Source organism: Cervus canadensis, chromosome 32 (genome assembly GCF_019320065.1).
Source record: "Cervus canadensis isolate Bull #8, Minnesota chromosome 32, ASM1932006v1, whole genome shotgun sequence".
Taxonomy (NCBI): Eukaryota; Metazoa; Chordata; class Mammalia; order Artiodactyla; family Cervidae; genus Cervus; species Cervus canadensis.
In genome coordinates, this window is record NC_057417.1 from 21472401 (window position 1) to 21495140 (window position 22740).

Sequence of the window (22740 nt, forward strand, 5' to 3'; positions counted from 1 at the left end):
TCCACCCCTCTAGGTCATCACAGACACCGGGCTGAGCTCAAATATCTCTCTTTTAAGGTCAGTACTTTTAAGGCTCCACTGTTACCTTTTTTAAAAAAGCCTTTGTAATATTTCCTGCGTGACAAATACCAGGAGGGAAGAAAAGAGCTTCCATCCCTCACACTCAGCACCGCCCCCAGTGGTGGGGCTGATGGTGGCTGTGCTGTGACCAGCACTCTGCCCTGGGCTCAGCAGGATCTCCACCCCTTGGTTCCTGGCCTGGAGGCTGTTTCTACTCATATACTTAGAGTATCTGAAATATTGGATACTGAAATACATGATAGGCAGAATTAAAACTTCGACAAATCAGAAATTCCCTGGCAGTCCAGTGGTTAGGAGTCTGAGCTTTCACGGCCAAGGGCCTCGGTTCAATCCCTGGTCAGGGAACTGAGGTCCCACAAGCTGGGTGGTGTGGCTCAAAAAGAAAACAAACTACAAATCTGTTTTGATATATGCATAAATTTTTATTTATATATAAAGGGAAAACCAATTTCATTTAAAGCTGCCTAATCCACATGCCCAATAGTGAAGGTGTTTAATTTACCATCCACCTTCCAAAGACTTCAAATCAAACATAGCTAGAATTGATTGATAAAGAATTGATAGATTGATAAAGAATTCAGATTATAAAACTCTCCAGGCAATTAAATGGTCAAAATAATACTGGAACTACAGTTTAAAAAAACAAACCACAATGTTCTATGAGCCCTAACTATTGTTTACTTGGAGGTACAGATAATCAATACAAAATTCATAGATTGGGTTGTAGTCAGCAATTGGAAGCAAACAGTATCAAACTGCATAATTTTTTAAAATTAACCTGAAGTTATGAACTTTATAAAAATGGATCTTATTCTTCCAGTGCTCCCAGAAGCTCTATAAAATCAGTGATGTACCATTCCGCGTTATCCTTTACTTGCTGCCTGATCACATTTCCTCCAAATCCAATGAAAGCATCCTAAGAAGAGAAAGAAAGGGAAATAGTTGAAAAGGAGAGAGAGAAAAAGAGACAGCAGCAGCCTAGGGAAATAAGTATTATTGAAAAGAAGAAACTCTGTACAAAGACAGGTGAGCCCAGCATCACCTGGGATGCCTCCCTCCCCAGCTCCCTGTGAGCCTGCTCACCTCCTCCCCTCCTCCTGTCACGCGAATAAATGAGTCTGACCACCACTGCAGCAGAAGCATTCAGCTGGACACTGTGGGCTTCAGAAGAACTGAAATCCTTGTAAAATCAAGACAACTGCTTACAAAAATAAAACCTGGGACTTCCCTCGGTGGTCCAGTGGTTAGACTTCTTGCTTCCAATGCAGGGGGCCAAGATTCAATTCCTAGTCAGGGAACTAGATCCTGCACACCACATCTAAGACCCTGCACAGCCAATTAAATATATATTTTCTTAAAAATAGGGACTTCCCTGGTAGTCCAGTGGCTAAGACTCCATGCTCCCAATGCAGAGGGGCCTGAGTTCAATCCCTGGTCAGAGAACTAGATCCCACTTGCTGCAACTAAAAATCCCAAGTGCCACAACAGAGCCTCAGGACAGCCAAATAAATATTAAAAAATAAGTAAATAAAACCACACCAGGTGGTAAACATCTTAGTTCTAAACTGGGTGGCAATCACATCCAGGCCAATTTCAAAGAAAGAAGATTGAAGAGAAGCCTGTTGGGCTGGGGAAATGCCCAAGGCATGGAATCAGGGCCATGGTAGAATACCTCCCAGCTGGTGTCCTGGGTGAACCTGAGGGACCCACCCTGCTGCCCACAGGGAGGCCTGTTATCGGGGCTGAAGGAGATGACAACCCCCGAGTATGTCAGCAGCACTCTATTTTTCACTGGTAGAATGACTTCAAGGCACATTGTTTCCTTCATTTCTTCTCAGTGATACCTTCTTTTAAGTCAATGATCTTTTGAATTTTTTTTGGCTGCACCTTCACAGCATGTGGAATCTTAGTTCCCTGACCAGGGATCAAACCCACACCCCTGCACTGGAAAGTGGAGTCTTAACCACTGGGCCACCAGGGAAGCCTCACTGCTGTTTAGTCACTAAGTTGTGTCCGAATCTTTTGCGACCCCGTGGACTGTAGCCCACCAGGCTCCTCTGTCCATGAGATTTCCCAGGCAAGAATACTGGAATAGGTTGCCATGCCCTTCTCCAAGGGAAATCCCATAGTCAGTGGTCTTTTTAAGTGGTATTTTCTCTTTTTTCTTCCAGGACACAGACACAATATACACTGATTTAGAAGTACAAATTTATCTTACTTGCCCTTTCTCTTCATTTTTATTTTCATACCATACAATGGGGGAAAAATAAGTAGATTCTTACACTTAGTTAAATTGAGCCTCTTGAACTCCTTCCTCTGCGGCAGCCCTCTGCAGGCCAGCAACCAGTTCTGCTGTCCTAACACCCTGACTTGTTCCTTCTTGGTCTAGAGGCTTCCAGGACTTACCATGACCCAAAGGTAACACCAGAGAGCCTAGGATGTGGGGTCTTCTTCTCTTGCTGAAGAGAAAGCCCACTCCCACACTTCCCTGCCCACTGACCAGCCTAAGACTGTACCTAGTACATTAGGACTGTGCTCTGCTGCTTCCCTTCCCTCTAGAAGCCCTCCCCGCCAAGTTCTGCCCAGCTTCCACATGGCGACTGCTAACTGTCCTTTAGGGCAGGGCTCCCCACTCCCGGGACACTTGGTACTGCACACAGGAGAAGGTGGGCAGCAGGAGAGAGACAGAAGCTTCACCTGTATTTACAAACCGCTCCTCATCGCTTGCACTCCTCCTGAGCTCCACTTTCTGTCAGGTCAGTGGCGGCATTAATAAATGCAAAGCCCTTGAATCATCCAGAAACCATTCTCCGCCCCTCAACCCCTGGTCCGTGGAAAAACTGTCTTCCACGAAACTGGTCCCCGGTGCCACAAAGGTTGGGGAACCCCTTCATTAAGGAGCAGATTCCTCAGACCACCTTCCAGGGCTACAGACCTGCACACACCACCTTCTCTTGGTTCAGTCGGGCTGTGTCACCTTCTGACCGATAGGATCTTCTGTAATTTGTAACTTTGTCCTTCTTGGATACCGGGACTCAGGGCCCCCTGAGAGAACCCTGCATTTTATGCCTTGTACTCTGATATCCACTAGCCTGGCTTTCAGTACTTAGTCGACCCTGACATTGGCTGTAAATCATTTAAGAACGCGTTATTTCAAACTGACTCAAGTAATGTTAAAAGGATCCCCAAAAATTCTTTAACCGCTTTTGATTAATCATTGACAGACAGATGTTATTTTTAGATCTGAGGAAACTAGGTAGTGAAACGTTCACCGCTATATTTTTGGTTCAGTTTTTTTAAGGTAGAACGAAAAGTTAGTCACAGTCCTATGTGAAATGGACATGTGATATTTAAGGTATTGGCGACAATCCATGGGGTCCCAAATAGTTGGACACAGCTGAGCGACTGAACACACGCGTGCGCGCGCGCGCACACACACACACACACACACAGAGCACCTGTTTCCTGCTAGTCTCAGAAAGCAATGTAAATGCAGAAGAAGAATAAAATGCTTTAATATGGGCATGATATCGAATCACCCATGACCCTCAGTTACCCCATTAGTAAAAAGGAAAAGATGATACTTTTTACTTCACAGGGCTGTTATGAAGATTAAATGAGATAACGTTTGAGGAAATAGTTTATCAAATATAAAACACTGAAATTCTGGTTGAGTGTAAGAGCTGCATTCATTGTGGAAATGAAGCCAAACCTCACTGAGCACATACTTGGGCTAAGAGGCAGCAGCCATACTGCAGGGACAAGGGGTATTTTTGGAAGTTTTAAATGGGGTTTAAGTTCCTTATTTGCAACCTTCTTGGGTTTGCAAAAGGCCAATTAATATATTGAGACTGAATGCGTTTTGTTTATTTTGGTTTTTTGTTTTACGGTGATACAGGTTTTTGTTTCATTCTCACAAACTGCAAAAAAATTAGTATGCTTAATACATACAGCAGGAGGACAGGCTTCCATGTCTGTGGCTCCATCTCCAACCATGATGATCTTCTTGAAATGAAATTTTTCCTTTAAAAATTTAATAACTTTTCCTTTCCCACCAGATTCAGCTGTTGGTTGTGTCTCATCAAAACCTGCATATTCACCTATAAAACAGATCCACAGAATTAGATTAGTAGGGCCACTTTTTTGCATAGATGATATCCTCATTTACATACCACTGGCAAAGCTAAAAGTGGCCTTTGATAAAGTAACACAGCCTGGACTTTCACACTTATTTCTCAAAATGAACAAGCTATGCTTTTAAATTACAAACTTCTTGTCAAGGTTATTCCTTTAGGTGATAAACATCTCATGGTTAATTGGTTTTATCGTTTAAGCTTCCAATATAGCAAATCTCAAAACTTATTGAAATGGCAGAACACCATGAAACAGTAATATATTAATTTAAAACATGTTATTATATAATTTCTTCCAAGAGGAGATTCTAATTTACATTTGATGGATTATTTCCATCTTACAGTAATTACTACACTTATTCTCTACTCTTTTTTTAATGATTTCTATCTTATAAACTCTTCAAAAGTGTTCTAGTAACACATTTAAATGTTTTAAATTAATACCATTTGGTTTTAAGAATGCCAGCCACCCCCTGACGTAACCGGAGACATCTTAAGATGACGAGAAGATTACAGTGGGGGCTCTGTGATGGTCCAGAGAGGGGCCAGGAGGCGCCTCCAAAGGCAGCTACAGTGCAGTGACTTGCTCACAAATTAACCCTCATTCCTGAGCCAAACACATGAGCCAAACTGGCTCTAATACATGAGAGCTTTCATAAAACTGAAATATACTGAATAACAAAATAAGGCATATGGGTTACAAGACATTATTTACTAAAATGCAGACATGTATATACAGATAGATGATCTTATGGATACTGAAGGTAGGAGAGATGATGCCCTAAGTGTACCTTGCAGAGCAAAGGGTACCAAGGTGTGAAAGACATCAGTAAAGAGAGCCCTCTATCTCAGCATTTAACTCTGAGGCCACCTTGCTGAAGCTGTGTTCCGACAGACATTAAATACTAAAACTGATTAGAGGGGAAAATGTGACCATGAAAGGCTTACCATTAAAGTAGAACTTTAGCCTATTGGCAAATACATTGGTTGATGGAATGTTGAGCTTTGAAGCAACATGCTCCACAATGCTCCTAAAGCCCCCAGATATCAGGAAAACCTGAACATTTCGTTCTTGTAGGCGACTTACTAGCTCCCTGTAAAAAAAAAAAAAAAAGGGAAACTGCAAATACCAAATGCTGATCAATACAAAAGTGAAAACAGGAAACGTGGAAAGGAAACTCAAATATATATTTTCTCCTAATGCATCTGTCCAAGGTACATCAGACAAGGTATATCACCTAGTGAATTAACGTTCCATATATGTTTTTCTAAATGTACTTAGAAATTAGTGGGTGGGGCTTGACTGCTTTAGGAAACCATTCCACAACTCTGTTCTGCCCATGGACCTAGAAACACAAGACGAAGAGGAGATTTTTTGCTCTCTGTTGGGAGAGAGGGAAGGCAGACATGGGCAGGACCAACCACCCAGACAAGACCATTCACAAGTACCAAAAGAACCACACAGAAGCTCTACAGTAATGAAGGACGTGCCCCCAAACGCAGGTGATGATAGAGAGACAGTGTACCCAGGCTGGGCATCCCTTACCTTATGCCGGGGGTCAGGTGCGGGGGATGCTCTGCTAGGAGCCTCTGCACCTGTTCCCTGGAGGGCTGGATCAGAGCTAAGCGCTCTGTGAGGGCAGCCTTGAAGGGCACTGCCCCGCCCATGGCTCGCCGTGTCCTAGGAGGAGGAACACCCAACAATCAAGCCAGCCAAGTCAGCTGTCATCAAAGTTTACATGCCCACCCTCCCCAGCTCCTTGCAAGGTCTATCCACGAGGAAGGTGCCTCACCATACAATAGACGTGCTACGTTGCCATGGGAGTGAGTGGGGCCAGGGATAAACTATGGAGGGTGTGCTTGAGAATCACATTAATATTCTGCATCCACAAATACACCATCCAGTGAGCTGAGAAAAACGCATGTACTATCCACAGGTACTTTCCTTAGAAACCATGAGCACTTGTAAACCAAGAAAGAGACTAAAGGCCAGTACTCTTTACACACACACACACACACACACACATAATTTAGCATGTTAAAAACAATCACATCAAAGAAAAAGTATACAGGGGCTTCCCTGGTGGCTCAGTGGTGAAGAATCCGCCTGCCAATGCGGAAGACACCGGTTTAATCCCTGGTCCAGGAAGACACCACATGCTGGAGCAACTAAGCCCGTGAGCGGTAACTATTGAGCTGGTGCTCTAAAGCTCAGGAGCTGCAACTACTGAAGCCTGCCCTAGAGCCTTCGCTCCACAACAAGAGAAATCACTGTGATCAGAAGCCCAGGCACAGCAACAAACATCCAGCACAGCCAAAATAAATAAGTAATTTTTAAAGTATACAGATAAAAAATGTCATAGATGACTTAAAAATAGTGTGCATATATTTTTGCATATATATATAAATCTACAGTATTTACCACTGTTGACTTACATATATTTTGGAGCAGCTCCGATGCTGCTATCATAAACTAAATTGTACAGCTTGGTTTTCTAGGCCAGGCATGCTTGCATCAGATGAAGCTGAACAAGAAACAGTCTAGGACCTGGTGAGTGTGGGTGGCACAGGGGAGAGCAGAAGGGAGGAAGGAACTCTCACCCGGGCATCCGTGGAGACTCTGAAACAAAACTAGCTTTCTAGCAAAGCTCTAAGGCCATACTTTCAACCATGACACAAAGCCCTGGACCCCTGGAGATCCCGTAGGTTATCTTCCTTGGTTATTTGTGGTCATCATTCCCCTGGCCAAGCTAAGGGTGTGTCATCCATACTTATTTGTCACAGTGTATATATTAGTGTTATATATACACTTTTTTGGCATAAATATGTGTATAAATGGGAAACTCCCCAGAAGTCCAGTGGTTAGGATGCCATGCTTCCACTGCAGGGAGACAAGTTCGATCCCATATATATATATATATATGCTATGTTATGCTTAGTTGCTCAGTCATGTCCAATTTTGTGACTCCATGGACTGCAGTCCACCAGGCTCCTCTGTCCATGGGGATTCTCCAGGCAAGAATACTGGAGTGGGTTGCCATGCCCTCCTTCAAGGAATCTTCCCAACCCAGGGATTGAACCCAGGTCTCCCACATTGCAGGCAGATTCCTTACCATCCGAGCCACCAGGAGCGCCCATGAATAATGGAGTAGGTAGCCTATCCTCTCACCAGGGGATCTTCCTAACCCAGGAATCGAATCAGGTCTCCTGCATTGCAGATGGATTCTTTACAAGCTGAGCTACCAGGGAAGCCCATACACACACACACACACACACACATTTATATAAGCCCATATCCATATATGTGTGTGTGTGTGTGTGTGTGTGTGTGTGTGTGTGTGTATATATATACATATGGATGGTTGGATGACATACTACACCAACAAATTCAGCTCTAAGTGATGGAAAAAAATAACCGAGTGCCCATGTTTCATAGGAAGGGACTAAAATCAGGGAATGGTGGCTCTGGTCCTGTGCGTCATCGAGAAGTCACTCTTCCTTTGTAATCCTCTATCATTTCATGAGGTGAATAAACACTGTTCCTACATTTCTGACACGGCATCCTCAACCCCACAGAACTTGGCCAGCTCGTCAATCCCTTCTTCCTGGATGACGGTGCTATCAACATCAAAGCACACTGCATCAGCTGAACAGAAAAGATTCTTCAACTCTGAATGGGAGACCATCTTTGGAAGAATTTTCCTCCTAAAACAGAAAAAGATGAATCTATTTAAAGACATAAAATATAATCATTTGTTGTTGTTGTTCAGTTGCTAAGTCCTGTCTGACTCTTTGCAACCCCATGGACTGTAGCACGCCAGGCCTCCCTGTCCCTCACTATCTCCCGGAGTTTGCCCAAGTTCATGTCCATTGAATTGGTGATGCCATCCAACCATCTCATCCTCTGTTGCCCTCTTCTCCTTTTGCCTTCGCTCCTTCCCAGCATCAGACAAAATATAATCATAAAAAGGTCTAATTTTGCCTACGAATGTCAATATATTGTATTTCATATCAAAGTCACTGAAGCCCGTATAATTATGTCCTTATGGATTCATTCATTTTTTTTTAAAATACAAATTAAGCACCTTCTAAATGTCAGGCTCTAGGGCTACAAAGATGAGTGGAGACCCAGATTCTGCTCCCAGAAATAAAGTCTAGTGTAGGTTATCAACTTATGAATGTATTTGATTTTCAACCAATATTCACATACTTTTGACCTAATTAGAGCAATAAGGCAAGTGCTACAATGGAAATGTGCAGAAGATACTGTCAGCACAGAGTAAATGGTTAACCTTGTCCATGAGACAGGCTTCCAAGAGGTACAGGCATTTGAGCTGAATCTTGCAGAGTAAGTGGCCTTCTCCATGGGCTCTCAAAGGGAAGGGTATCAGTTTGTTGTGTCCTGAGAATAAGCCAGAGGGAGAACAGCAGCAAGGAGGGGGGTAGTGATGGCAAAGGGAAGAACATGTGCAAAGACAAGGCGGCAGAATGATGGCTGATGAGTTGGGAGCTGCCCAACGGCCCAAGCCAGCTGGCAGGCAGTGCACGGGCAGTTAGTGTGGGCGGGCTAAGAGGCTTTTTTTTTTTTTGACTTTGCTGGGTCTTCATTGCTTCACACAGACTTTCTTTAGTTGCGGCAATTGGGGACTGCTGTTCGTTGCGGTAGATGGACTTATTGCCGTGGTTTCTCTGGTCGCAGAGCACAGGCTCGAGAGCTGAGGCTCAGGAGTCGTGGTGCGCGGGATCAGTCGCCCCACGGTCTGTGGGATCTTCCTGGACCAGACATCGAACCCGTGTCCCCTGCATTGGTAGGCGGATTCTAATCCACTGGACCACCAGGTAAGTCTTAAGGAGTCTGGATTTTAACATTCTAGCTCACGGAAGGACTTACCTGGTGGAGCAGGAGCTAAGACTCCATGCTCCCAATGCAGGGGACCCAGGTCCAATTCCTGGTCAGGGAACTAGATGCCACACACCTCAGCTAAGAGTTCATATGCTGCAACTAAGACTTGGTGCAGCCAAATAAGTAAATATTGGTGGTGGCGGGGGGGAACTTCTAGCTAATAGGAAACCTTGAAAGGCTTTACACCTCAGAAAGTCAGAGCCAAACATACACGTGAGTTTGTTTCCGGTGCAGAGGTGGTAACTGAAGCCACAGGCTGCTAGAAGAGAGAGTAGAGAAAGGGAAAAAGGAGAAGGCTGAGGACAGAGCACACAGGAGCAGGACCGTCAAGTCAGGAGCCTGTGAAGGAAAATGAGAGGGAGAAGTCACAGGGAGGAACTGAGAGAGACCACAGTGCTGCAGAAGCTACAGAGGACAGTTTCAAAAGAATTTTGAGTATTTTTTTATTTTTTAAGAAAACTGGGGCTTCCCTGACGACTCAGTGGTTAAAAAAAAAAAAAAAAAAAAAATCCACCGGCCAATGCAGGAGACACCGGTTCAATCCCTGGTCCAGGAAGATCCCACGTGCCATGGGGCAGCTAAGCCCACGCTCCCCGACTATGGAAGCCCTTGCACCTAAGAGCCCGTGCTCCACAACAAGAGAAGCCACTGTAGTGAGAAGCCCCCGCTCGCCACAACTGGAGAAAAGCTCAAGCAGTAACAAAGACCCAGCACAGCCACAAATAAATAAAATTATTTTTTAAAAAAGAAAGAAAATCAATGGACTAGAGTCTTGGAGGTGAACTAGATCCTAGAGGTCGTCCGGGGCCACTCTCCCATCAAAGAAACTAATACGTCATGTACAAGGTACACGGACCATGCAAATCAGCATAAACAGTGGCTGACAGCTGACTCACAGGAGCCTGCCCAACCCACTTTGTAACTGATTACAAACCAGTGCATTTGGTAGAATGATCCAGTTCAAAGCTGACCTGGGGGGGAAAAAATCTTTCAAGCCAGGGGTCAGCAAAACACAGCCAGTAGGCCAAATGCAGCCTGCCACCTGTTTTTGTACAGCCTGTGAAGAATGAATTTTACATTTTAAATAGTTGGAAAAAGTAGAAGAGTAGTATTTTGTGATACATGCAAGTCACATAAAATTCAAAATTCAGTCTGTAAATAAAATGTTATGGGAACATAGCCATGTTCATCATTTACATGTCTATAGTGACTTCCCCACAAGAGCAGACAAGCTGAGTAGCTGCGTCAGAGACATTATGGTCTGGAAAGCCTGAGATACATACTGTCTGGCCCTTTAGAGAAAAATTTTGCTGATCCTTGTTTTGAGCCCTTACAAAAGAGTACTCCAAACAGGAAACATCAATTTCGTTGGAGTCCCACTAAAAACAGTTATGAATGAATCCAGTTAGATAACAGAATTTAAAACTCTGCACTGACATTATCAACCTAAATTTGAATAAGTCTCCATAGAAGAGAAGTATTTTTCAAAAACATGAATACAAAACACATCTGCTGCTGGTTATCTATTGGGTTTTCTGTAAGAGATTATGAAAAAACCCAATCGACTTTTTGGCCGACACAATACGATCTGTTTTTTACCCCCAACATCATGTTCTTGTTCAAGCTGACCCCTCAAGTTAGAGGACCAACTTCCCAGGTTCACATATCTGCTCTTGGAGGCTAAGCTTCCTTGCTGGTTGGTTCTCTTAATGTAATAGCCCACGGTCCGTAGTTGGTCTTCTCTACCTATATACACTCCTTGCTAAGTGCTAAGTCACTTCAGTCATGACCAACTCTTTGCGACCCTATGGACTGTAGCCCACCAGGTTCCTCTGTCCCTGGGAATTCCCAGGCAAGAATACTGGAGTGGGTTGCCATTTCCTCCTCCAGGGGATCTTCCCCACCCAGGGATCAAGCTGGAGTCTCTTTTGTCTCCAGCTTTGGCAGGGGGATTCTTTACCACTAGCGCCAGCTGGTCACTCCTTAGAGGAATTAATTTATCCAAGATCATAGCTTTAAATGTCAGCTCTATGACAGTAACTCCCAAATGCACATCTGCAGCTCAGTTTTCTCTCCCAAATCCTAAACTCTACTTACCTGACTTCCACTCATATGTTTAGTGAACATCCCAAACATAAAACATAACGTCCAAAACTGAACTCCCAGTCTTCCCTCCCCTCCTCAAGACTGCCATTCTTGCAGCCTTCCTTCTCTCTCTCGATGGCAACTCCACTCCTCAGTCACCTTTAACATTTCTCTTTCCCTGAAATCCCACATCCAATCTTTCAGGAAATGCTATTTGTTCTGCCTTTAATTTTTTTTTTTTTTTGGCCGAGCCCCGCAGCATGTGGGATCATAGTTCCCTGAAAAGGGATCAAACCCACACCTGCTACAGTGGAAGTGTGAAGTCTTAACCACTGGACCTCCCGGAAAGTCCGGTTCTTCCTTTAAGAGCTAACCAAAATAAAATCTAACCAAAGTATGACCACTTCTCACCACATCCACTGCTGTCGTTCCAGTCTGTTACCAATATTTCTAGCCAAGATTGTACCAACAGCCTCTTAAAATGTCCCCACCTCTACTATCTGCTCTCAACATAACACCCAGAGAATCACTGTAAGCTATAAGCCAAATCATGTCACAATCTTAGCTCAAAATCCTTCAGTGGCTTTTCATTTTACTAAAAGTAAATGCCCAAGTTGCTATGATTACCTATAAGATCTGCCCCCCACTCTGGCACCACCAGCATGCCCTCCCCATTACTGCTCTGGCCTCATCTCCTACCCCCCCTCACCCTTGTTCACTCTGCTCCAGCCTCACTGGTCTTCTCGCTGCTCTACAAATATACCAGGAAGGCTCCCCTCTTAGGGTCTTTGCTCTAGCTTCGCCCTTGGTGGGAATGCTCATCTCTCGAATACCCGCTTGGCCAGTTCCCTCAGAAGCAGTTTGCCCAGATGTCAACCTGACCACCCTGTTTATCACTGTAACCCCCTTCCCTGACCTTACCCCCAACATTACTGATCTCCCTCATGATGTCCTACTTCTTTTCTTCTGTAACATCTCTCATCTTCCAACACCTGATAATATATGTCTATTACGTGTTGTCTATCAGTTCCCATTAAGATGTAAATTTCACAGGAGTAGAATCTTTATCATCTTTGTGCACTGCTGGATCCTTAGGACTGAGAACGGTACTTGGCACGTAAGGCTCAGTAAGGCTTCCCAGATGGCACTAGTGGTAAAGAACTTGCCTGCCAATGCAGGAGACATAACAGACTCGGGTTCAATCCCTGGGTCAGGAAGATCTCCTGGAGGAGGGCATGGCAACCCATTCCAGTATTCTTGCCTGGAGAATCCCCATGGACAGAGGAGCCTGGCAGGCTACAGTCCATAGGGTCACAAAGAGTCGGATATGACTGAAGTGATTTAGCACACACACAAGGCTCAGTAATGTGTGTAAATGAATAAAGCTCAAATGCCATCTTCTCTATGAAGTCTTCCCTGATCCCCTGAACTGGAAAAAATCTCTCCCAGAACTTCCACAGTACTTTATGGAGACCTGCTTTAAGATATGGAATTCATAATATTCCAACTTATCTTATATTGATTTATGTGCATATCACTTTCACTCCTGAATGGCAAGCTCTTTGTACTAAGATACAAAATTTTCCAAAACACCTATTGTTTTGAACCTTTTTTGAGTAGATACTCAATTAATTTCTGAAGGTTGAATGAATAAATAAAATGATACAATTGTGAATTACATACGTACAGCTAATGATTTTTTAAAACTTTTTATCGTGGCAGATTTCACATACATATAAAAATAGGAAGTATGAATACATGAACTCCGTGTATTTATCATCCTGTTTCAATAATCATAGCAAATCTTACTTCATCAACAACCCCACTATAAAAGGTTCTGCACCCCAATTCCGAAACAGGGGTTGGGGTTCCCACACATCCAAGTAGTTCTTGGATACCAGCAGGGTGTTCTACTTTTCGATTCAAATCCGACACTATCTACCCAGAGAGGGCATCAGATTCCATGGGTTAAAGGTTCAGTCCACAAGACTGACCGCACTCCACCCCCGACACACACACACTCTCTCCAGATGTCAGTCACAAGTCCAGATTATCATCACCTGTGCTTCTGACTGACCAGCTATAGAGTGGAGGTTCCAACAACCCTATCCTTGGGTTCAATTAATTCATTAGAGCAACTCACAAAATTTACTAGGTTTATTATTAAAGGATATAACTTAGGAAAAGCAAATGAAAGAAATGCACAGGGCAAAGATATGTGGGAGGGGAGGGGAGCTTCCATGCCCTCTCCAGGCTCGCTGTTCTGCCCAAATCTTCACGTGTTCACCTACCCAGAAGCTCTTAGAACCCCGTCCTTTGCGGGTTTTGAGGAAGACTCATTACAAAGGCACGCTTGATGAAATCATTGGTCACTGGTGCCCGAGCTCAGCCTCTAACCCCTCTCGGGGTCAGGTCAGTGGGACGAAGGTTCCAACCCTCTCGTCACATGGTTGGCTCTCATGGCAAACAGCCCTCATCCTTAGGTAGGTCCAAAAGTCACCTCATTCACACAAGAGACATCTTTATCTGTCTCATCATGGAAAATTCCAAGGGTTATAGGAGCTCTGTGTCAGAAACAGGACAGGTCCAAACACGTGTTTATTACAAATCACCTTCTCACATCCACAGGATTCCATCTTGAGATAAATCTGACTTATCTCACAGTAAATCATATCATTTCATACAAAAATATTTCAATGTATATACTTAAAGGGTAAAGGCTCTTTTTAACATACATAGTCATTTGCATTTATTAACTATTCTGTTGGCACCTGCCTGTATTCAGGTTTGGCCGCTGACAACTGTGGAATCAAATCAGGTTAATCACAGCACACCTCAGAATGTCCCTGCTTATCCATTTCTCATTATTAGCATAGAAATCAACATAATGTCTCTGTTACTTGATTCATTTGTGCCGTTCATGATTCAAATCCTCTCCATTTCACCAGTCTGCTCCCCACCACTTTCCTCCCCCCACAAACACTCACATACACATACTTTATGCTCAAAGAATACAGAGGACTTCTTGCTCCTTAAACATGTCATGGTTTTTTAGTTCTCTATATCTTTGCAAATGCTGTTTATTCTGCCTGAAATCACCTAATTACTCATGTTTAAGGGGCAAATTCCTATTTATTCTTCAAGGTGCAGATTAAACTATTTTCCCCGTACTATCTCCTTCATAATCCCCACCAAGAATTAATTAATTACCCCCATGCCTCTCCTAGAATGTGAGTTCCTTCAGGGTAGGGACCTTGACTGAATTACTTTTCTGTTCCAGCACTGTTGCTGCTGCTAAGTCACTTCAGTCGTGTCTGACTCTGTGAGACCCCATAGACTACAGCCTACCAGGCTCCACAGTCCCTGGGATACTCCAGGCAAGAATACTGGAGTGGATTGCCATTTCCTTCTCCAATGCATGAAAGTGAAAAGTGAAAGTGAAGTTGCTCAGTCGTGTCTGACTCTTTGTGACCTCATGGGCTGCAGCCTACCAGGCTCCTCCGTCCATGGGATTTTCCAGGCAAGAGTGCTGGAGTGGGGTGCCATTGCCTTCTCCACTGTTCCAGCACAGTGGGTGTTAAATTGAAATGTTTCAGGAATTAGAGCTGAAACTAAGCAGTTAATGAGAACCCAACACAGAATCGAGTACATTACTGTTCTCAATTAAACAATTCCAATTTAGTATGCTATTACCCTAAAATTAAAATCCTTAACCAGAAATGACGACTACCACAGAGAAACAAAATCAACATCATATATTCCAAAGTTGGAAGGAATCTCAAAGCCATTATCTGGGGCTAGTCCTGTGCCTTTCTACAGGAACAATACAGATACATCCATTTACCAAATTAACTAATAGAGGTATAAGGAATTAAATGCTTTACCCAAGGTCATACAGCTCCTAAGTGATGGTCAAAGAACTGAAATTTGGATCTCAAATGCACAGAGACAACATAAAAGATGTGGATAAATTAAGCAGAATTAAGTAAAGTTAGACATTGTTAAGAACATAACACGGATCCAGGAAATGTCAGACACTTCCACCAAGAATTCAGACTGGGGACTTCTCTGGCAGTTCAGTGGTTGAGAATCCACCTTGACGTGCAGGGGACGTGGATTCAATCCCTGGTCAGGGAACTAAAATCCTACAGGCCACGGAGAAACCAAGTCCACGTGCCAGAACTGGAGAATCCATGCACCACAATGAAAGATCCCACATGCTGCAACTAAGACCAACACAGTCAAATAAATAAAATTATTAAAAAATAAAAAGAATTCAGACTATTCTTCAAAGACAATGAAGCCAGTCCACAATGCCACTCTCTGCCCAGCACAAGATCTGGGAAACACAGAATGGGCACCATCTTCAAGATGCTCTCAGTCTCACTGGGATGGCTGAACAAATCATTATTGCTCACATTTAAAAAGCCAGAGCCTTGAGCCTCTTTCCAACCACTGATACCAGCAATAGCTTCAACCAGATCATGAGCCTCAAATACAAAAGGAAACATACACTTCCTCTAATGAAGTGAGGACTGATTTCTACAAGCCCGGATGAACAGTAGTCCCGACTTAGAACTGCTGACACCCGTAGGTTGCACTGTGGGTCCCACGACAGGATGTTTGAGACAAACTATTGGAGGACAGAGGGAACAAAAAGTACCCACAAACTGAGAAGGCATCTTGAGAGCGACAGATGAGGCAGGCAGATCCATATAATCGGGGTACTTGGGAACAGGGCGTGCACTCCTAAGCCAAGACTGATGAAAAGGTAAGTAGTCTTGGGGGTGCTGGAAATATGTCAGGGAGGGTTTTCATAATTGTTTGGGGACTAACAGAGCATAGAGCTACCCAGCCCTGATGATTATTAAACAATGTCTATTAACTGCAAAGCCGTTGACGACAGAGAAGTGATTCACTGCACAATACAGTCCTGGGTAGGGTCAGCAGAAGGACAGGAGAAACTGTAAGGACCCAAGATGGTGCTAGTTATGCTAACAGCCATGCACAAACATTACACTGAAGCTACCTGGAAGGCTAATTTTTTTCTCCATGCCCTCCCTAGAGGACAGAGCTAGATTATATGACCTTAACCTTGCCCCCAGAATGCTTGTGCCAGGGGATATGCCCTCCACTCCTCAGCTTACATGGGTTTCAATCCCCTGCTTAGACTACAGAGCAAATTCAGCTTCCTTCAGCACTTTGCAGCCCCCACTGTAAAATGCTCTACCTCCCTGTTCACTTCTGGTTCCCTTTTTTTTCATCGTCTCCACCAGGAGTGACTCGTGATTCATACAAATTCAAAATTCTCATAGTTCTGGGGTGGGAAGGGAAATCTGCTGAGTAAGTCCAATTGCTTCAAAGTGAATTGTGTACAAAGAAAAATGCTGGAGAATGGACTCTGGAGCCCTCACATCCAGACTAGCAAGGAAGGGGGACAGGACAGGGGTGGAGGAAATCCTGGTGGGAAGGCCTGTGTTTAGACATGGCAGTTCCCAAGCCTGGTCCCGACCCCTGGACCACTGCCTTCTGGGGCTCAGGACAGGACTCCTGCCCACCCGACCCCAAGCAGGTCCCCCTTGGGGAAGCAGAGGGCCAACTGGTAAAGAAGCCACAGCTGACAACCGCTTGTCACCCACTCCCAGTTCCAAAAGTAGAAAAGCAAGCTTTCCTTCAAGGCCAACCTTAGGAAGTCTGATGTTAGATAAGAGGGAGAAAACTTTCTCATCCCAACAGACTCTCTTCCAGCTTCTCATCTAAGTGTCTCACAAGAGACATCTAAGATCACCTTCACCAACTCCCCCTTTTGCTGGGGTTGACCTCTTACCTTCACCTATGTAAGAGCAAATATAAGCTGGTACAGAGGTTGAGGAAGCCAACAGAGCAAAGCTTCCTGGACTCAGAAGGGCATCATCTGGATGGCTTTGGTCCTGGTGGTGAGGCTGTTTGGGGCCCTCCAAGCAGTGAAACAAGGTCCAATGGAGTCTGAGAGGTTTCTGGATCAGTGGAGAGTCAAAGGGCCTTCCTGTAACTAGGACGGGGGGTTCCTGCCAATGCATTTATAGTACATTTTATGATTTAAAACAAAACAGCTCTTCTTCAGGGAAACCAAGATTGTATGTGTACCACATAGCTTTACAGCAGATAATTCTTTTTATGCAGGTGAAGAGTAAACTGATAACTGATAAACACATAACATTGACAATGACAACAACAACTGACAAATCGGACTCACGTTTCTTCAGTGCTGGATTCCCAGGAGACAACGGTCTTCTCTTCCCACTTCTTTCCTGGGGAGGAGGCGGGGGATAAAGAAATTCAGGATAAAGTTCTAACTACAAATTTCTTTAAGAGAGATCTCATGAGTTCTGCAAGAGTAAGAGCCTAGAAAGAACTGGGAAATCAACATCAAGGTCCAGACACAGGAGAAGAAAGAGACCGTCTAGCTTCACTATCCTCCCTATGTAGGACTAGAACAAAGAAAGGTTGGCTGCAAAGTCTCCTAAGGCTACTTTCTCTGGGAAATACTTCACATCTACCTCCTTCAAGCTCCACAGAAGAGGAAATATACCCTTTTCTGTGGCTTTAAACCAGAAAAAGCTTCAAATCTGATAGAAAATCACCTACACCTGATTGGCATGTCTCAGAGGCAAGGGAAAGGAGAGAAAAAGGGAAAGAGGATCTTGGGGAAAAACAAAATACAAATACAGAGAAGCCAATGTAGGAACATTACAGACTGTACAAAATGGTCCCTGCTGTCTTCAAAATGAGGAAAGTCAACAACATTCCAAGAATAGTCAGAGAGGAACCCTGCTGCTCCGTAAGAAGGGAACGAAGCCAACAACGTCCAATTATTATCCTCATCATTTAAACTGTAAAAAGAAGTGGACGGAGGTGCTAAATCTCAGAAGAAACAAAGAGACAAAAAGAAGCAGTTAAGAACAAGCAGCAAGAAAGAGCAAAGTGGGGCTTGACAAAGGAAAGCAACAGAATGGAAAGAAATCTTCTGGGAAGTTCAAAGACAGTCCTCACTGCACTCAGAAACGGTGTGGCGTACCCTTTCTCTCACCAGTCATAGAGGATAATACTCCCGAGAAGGAGGAAGAGCGTACCTGAGCATGCAAGCCTAGCGTGTCTTCCCCACTCTGCTGAGCTTCTGCAGGTGCTCTGAATCCCGCTCCCCTGCAGGCCCGTGAGAGCTGCATCCTATTGGCCCTCCCCGGAAGCTGCTCCTTTTAGGAGACAACCCACTGCCCGGAATGGCAGCACAAGAATGGTACTATTTCCAATTTGCTCCTTTTTTGTTTGTTTCTTTTTCAAGCGTGAATTATTTTTTTATGTGTGTATGTATTTTATTTTATTTTGGCACGGCTGGGTTTTTCTTGTTGTGGCTGGACTTTCTCTAGTTGCAGCCATTGGGAGCTACTCTTTGTTCAGGTGCTTCTCATTGAGGCGGCTTCTCTTGTTGCAGAGCGCGGACTCTAGGTGTACAGGCTTCAGTAGTTGAGGCTCGCGGGCTCCAGAGACCGGGCTCAGTAGTTGTGGCACATTGGTATTTGCCCAGAGGCATGTGGGATCTTCCCAGACCCAGGGTCGAACCTGTGTCCCCTACATTGGCAGGAGGATTCTTTACCGCTGGACCACCAGAGAAGGCCCTAATTTGCTTCTTTAAGATAGTTTATTCTTTCTCCTTTGATCCATTTACATCTAAAGGAGAAATTCTTTTCATTATAAAGGCAGGCTCTTTTTCTCTTCTAATTTAGAATTCGTACATTGCTACTTACCTTTTTTTTTTTTTTTCCATTTGGGCATGTATTAAATCATGTGAAAACTTAAAATGTTCTTTCTATTTTGTTTCACCAATATGAATATGACGAGACTCTGATAGTCATTATATTGTAATCCTACCTGGTAGTTTTAATTATACATAGAAATACTGGAATGTACATCCTTCCCTAACCTGTAGTCCAATGACAAATTATGTAAAAATAATAATAAAACTTGTAGTCCAATGCCAAAAATCAACTCCAAATGAATCAAGACCTAAACAAAAAAAGCTAAAACTATAAGACTTCTAAAATGCAGGAGGAAAATTGCACTCCCGTGGCAGGCAGCCTCTAAAATGGCCCCTAGTAGGAATTTCCTGGAGGCCCAGTGGTTAGGATTCTGTGCTTCCAGTACAGAGGTCTTGGATTTGAGCCCTGGTTGGGGAACTAAGATCCCGCAAGCCACACAGCTTGGCCAAAAAACCAAAACAAACAAACAACACCTAATGAACCAACTTCCTGCTATTCCAACCCATCTCTAACCCCCTGCCCTTGACAGTGAGCTGGGTTTAGTGACTCTCTTCCAGTGAACAGAATGAGGCAGAGGTGATAGGATATCACTTGAAAAATTAGACTGACACAAATGAGTGTGTATAACTGTGAGATCTGAACAAGCTCTATGGGTTGTGCCAGAGTCAGTTCCTTGAGATGTTGGCCTCAGGGGAAGGGACATGGGAGAAGGAAAAGTGCATGAGATTTCCCTGTATATTTCTTTGCAGCCCTCTGTGAATCCATAATTATTTCTAATCACACACACACAAAAAAGTGGGTTTTTTAAAGTGAGTTTGTCTAGGGGAATTCCCTGGTGGCCCTTTGGTTAGGACTCAGTGCTTTCATTGCCAGGGCCTGGGTTCAATTCCTGGTCAAGGAACTAAGACCCTGCAAGTCAGGCAGCATGGCCAAAAAATAAAGAGTGTGTGCGCCTGCTGTCAATTTAAAAAAAAATGTGGCTTCCATTCTTGCCCCACCTCCACTCCTTGCTCTACGGGAAGGCAGCTGTCATGTTGGTAGCTGCCCTAAGAGAAATGCATGTGGCAGAACTGGCAGCAAACAGCCAGGGAGAAACTGAAGACCTCAGTCCAACAACCCTCAAGGAACTGAATCCTGTCAACAACCAGATGAGCGCACTGGGAAGCAGATCTTCCTCCACTGAAGTGTTCAGATAAGTTGACCTTGGCCAACTGCAACCCCTTAAGAGACCCTATCCAGAACCACCCAGATAAGCTGTTCCCAGACTTCTGACCCACAGAAACTGTAAGAAAATAAATGTTTGTCTTTTAAAACTGCTGAATTTGGGGATTATTTGTTATGCAGGGATAGATACCTAATAGAACAACCATAATTGGTAAACATTTTCTTAAATAAAACCCAAATAGCATGAGTAATAAAAGGAAAAAATGATAGATTGGACTTCATCAAAATTAAAAACTGCTTTTCAAAAGACACCATTAAGGAACGGGAAAAAAAAGGTAAGTCACAGAATGGGAGAAAATATTCACAATCCACATATTTGAGAGGACTTTTATCTAGAATAAAGAACTTTTACAACTCAATAAAACACACAACCCATTAAAATATGAGCAAAAAGAGATCCTAAAAGGCATTTCAAAAAAGATGTGCAAATAAGCTCAAAAGAAGAACAACTTTAAAAAGATTGACATTATCATGTAATGGTGAGGACATGGAACAACTGGAACTCTCATACAATGCAACACTGTACAACCACTTTGGAAAACAGTTTGGCAGTTCCTTACAAAATTAAACATTTACTTACTGTAAGAGTCAGTCAGCAATCCCATACCTGGAGGTGTATTTAAGAGAAATGAAAACATTCAAAGCAGCTTTACTCACGATAGCCCAAACTACAGATGAAGGGATAAACAGAACACTACTCGGCAATAAGAAAGGAATAAATTACCAATGCATACTATAACATAAATAGCTCAATTGGTAAAAATCTGCCTGCAATGCAAGAGACCCAGGTTTGATCCCTTGGTCAGGAAGATCCCCTGGAGAAGGAAATGGCAACCCACCCCAGTATTCTTGCCTGGAGAATCCCACTGACAGAGGAGCCTGGCAGACCACAGCCCATGGGTTCACAAGAGTTGGACACGACTTAGTGACTAAACTAACCACCATCATAACATGAATAAATATTTTAAAAATATTATACTGACCAGAAGAAGCCAGACACAAAAGAGTATGATTCCGTTTATATGAAACCCTAGAAAATACCAACAAATGCTATAATGACAAAAATCATTATAGAGACCATAGGAAACTTTTAGGGGAGATGGAAGTATTCTATTGTGATGGTGAATATAAGTGTGTACAATGCCATCAAAATTCATCAAAACGTACACTTAAAATGGGTGCATATTGTTGCATTAGATTATACATCAATAAAATGTAAGCTTAAAAATAAGTTATAAGGGGTACTTCCCTGGTGGTTCAGTGGTTAAGACTCTGTTTCAAAAGCAGGTGGTTTGAGTTTGATCCCTGGTCAGGGAAAAACTAAGATTTCCCGTGTTGAGTTTCCCAGCCAAAAAAGAAGAGTTATTAGATATGTATCAGATAATCTGAAAACTTAAAACATCCTGAGTATTTTGTTTTCCAATATGAAAGCCACAGGACTAGGATAATTATATTGAGAACACATCGGGCAGTGGAGATAGCATATAGAAATTCTGGATTTCATTTTTCTTCCCTGATCCTCATTTCAATCCAGTAGTCAAATATTTAAAGAGTAAACACCATGTGCAGGTCACATATAAGGAAAACTTAGAACGTTAAGTTTGATGAATGGAAGCATTATTTATTTAATTCCCGGCTTGAAGCCGTACAACAATGTATCTGGTAAATACACATTTAAAATTCGAATTCTGATGAAAAAGAAGTTGACGAAGTCAGATACTGCAACTCTAAATTCTGGAACTTTTCCTACTCTTGTACTGATGACTCCCCTATGTGGGATTGCATCATTCATTCATGCTGTTTGGTAACAGGCAGCAGTGGGATAAAACAAGTGAAAACCATCAAAAGTAAATGGATGAAAAGAAAGCCTTGGAATCCCATGACATAATTTACCTATCCCGATGAAGAGAAAGAAATGCAGAATCATAAAGGCCCCGCGTATAGGACAGGCGGGCCGCTCAATCAGAAAGTTGGGCACACGGCGAGATAAACACTTGCCCAGACTTACCCCGGCGCTGCTGCTCCTTCCTGGGCCGCTGCCACCGCCTTCAGGTCTCCCGCGGCTGTAAAGTTCCGACTGCAAGGGGCCGAGGGTTGGCTCCGACGTTCAGTTGTGGAGCTTGAGGGAGGTGACCGGTGCAGAGCCCCAGGGACTTTGTCAATCACCAGATCCGCTGACAAGTGCGGTGGCTTCTTGCGGGATTTGCATCTCTTTTATACTCAACTGGAGCCTGCAAGACCTCCTCTCTGCAGAGCCGGGCTGGGAAGAAGCCCTTGGCCCCGCCCCCGAGGGAGGGACTCCCTGAACCCGCCCCCTCCTCCCGCCGGGGGCTCGGCGTCGGCAGACCTCGACTTGCATTTGGCGGTGGACGCTTTCCTGTGGAGCCGCGGGCCACTCCACCTCCACTTTGCAGAGAAATGCAAAAGCTCCGGTCCTTTCCCAGCGCTCCCTACAGTCACCACCCACTTGGGATAAGAGTCGGTGAGAGAAGAGAGGGACCTCTGTACTGATTTTGCA

At 43.8% G+C, this 22740-nt stretch overlaps 1 protein-coding gene across 5 annotated transcripts; it reads right to left on the reverse strand.

Annotated features, from left to right (window-relative positions):
* Window positions 1-478: 478 nt before the first annotated feature.
* PSPH (phosphoserine phosphatase) lies at window positions 479-22536 on the reverse strand. Of its 5 annotated transcripts, none has more exons than XM_043454951.1 (8): window positions 22231-22536; window positions 17438-17492; window positions 17030-17249; window positions 7761-7919; window positions 5761-5895; window positions 5163-5308; window positions 4033-4181; window positions 479-997 (listed from the first exon to the last, which is right to left on the reverse strand). In XM_043454951.1, the coding sequence occupies exons 4-8, from the start codon at window positions 7898-7900 to the stop codon at window positions 890-892; spliced, it is 678 nt and encodes a 225-aa protein (XP_043310886.1). In that variant the 5' UTR covers window positions 7901-7919; window positions 17030-17249; window positions 17438-17492; window positions 22231-22536; the 3' UTR covers window positions 479-889. The 5 variants fall into 5 exon arrangements, with proteins under 5 accessions (XP_043310886.1, XP_043310885.1, XP_043310882.1 ...); XM_043454950.1 differs by lacking the exon at window positions 17030-17249 and adding an exon at window positions 9329-9456 and having other exon boundaries at window positions 22231-22535; XM_043454947.1 differs by lacking the exon at window positions 17030-17249 and having other exon boundaries at window positions 22231-22521.
* Between the last annotated feature and the right edge of the window lie 204 nt (window positions 22537-22740).

Excerpts from the sequence above, each read along its gene's own strand:
- PSPH (XM_043454948.1), bottom strand. The coding sequence starts at position 7,900 with ATGGTCTCCCATTCAGAGTTGAAGAATCTTTTCTGTTCAGCTGATGCA. Across the intron at positions 5,309-5,760 it reads CACCTGACCCCCGGCATAAG|GGAGCTAGTAAGTCGCCTAC; the intron begins GTAAGGGATGCC and ends TTTTTTTTACAG. Across the intron at positions 998-4,032 it reads TGGAAGCCTGTCCTCCTGCT|GATGCTTTCATTGGATTTGG; the intron begins GTATGTATTAAG and ends TTCTCTTCTTAG.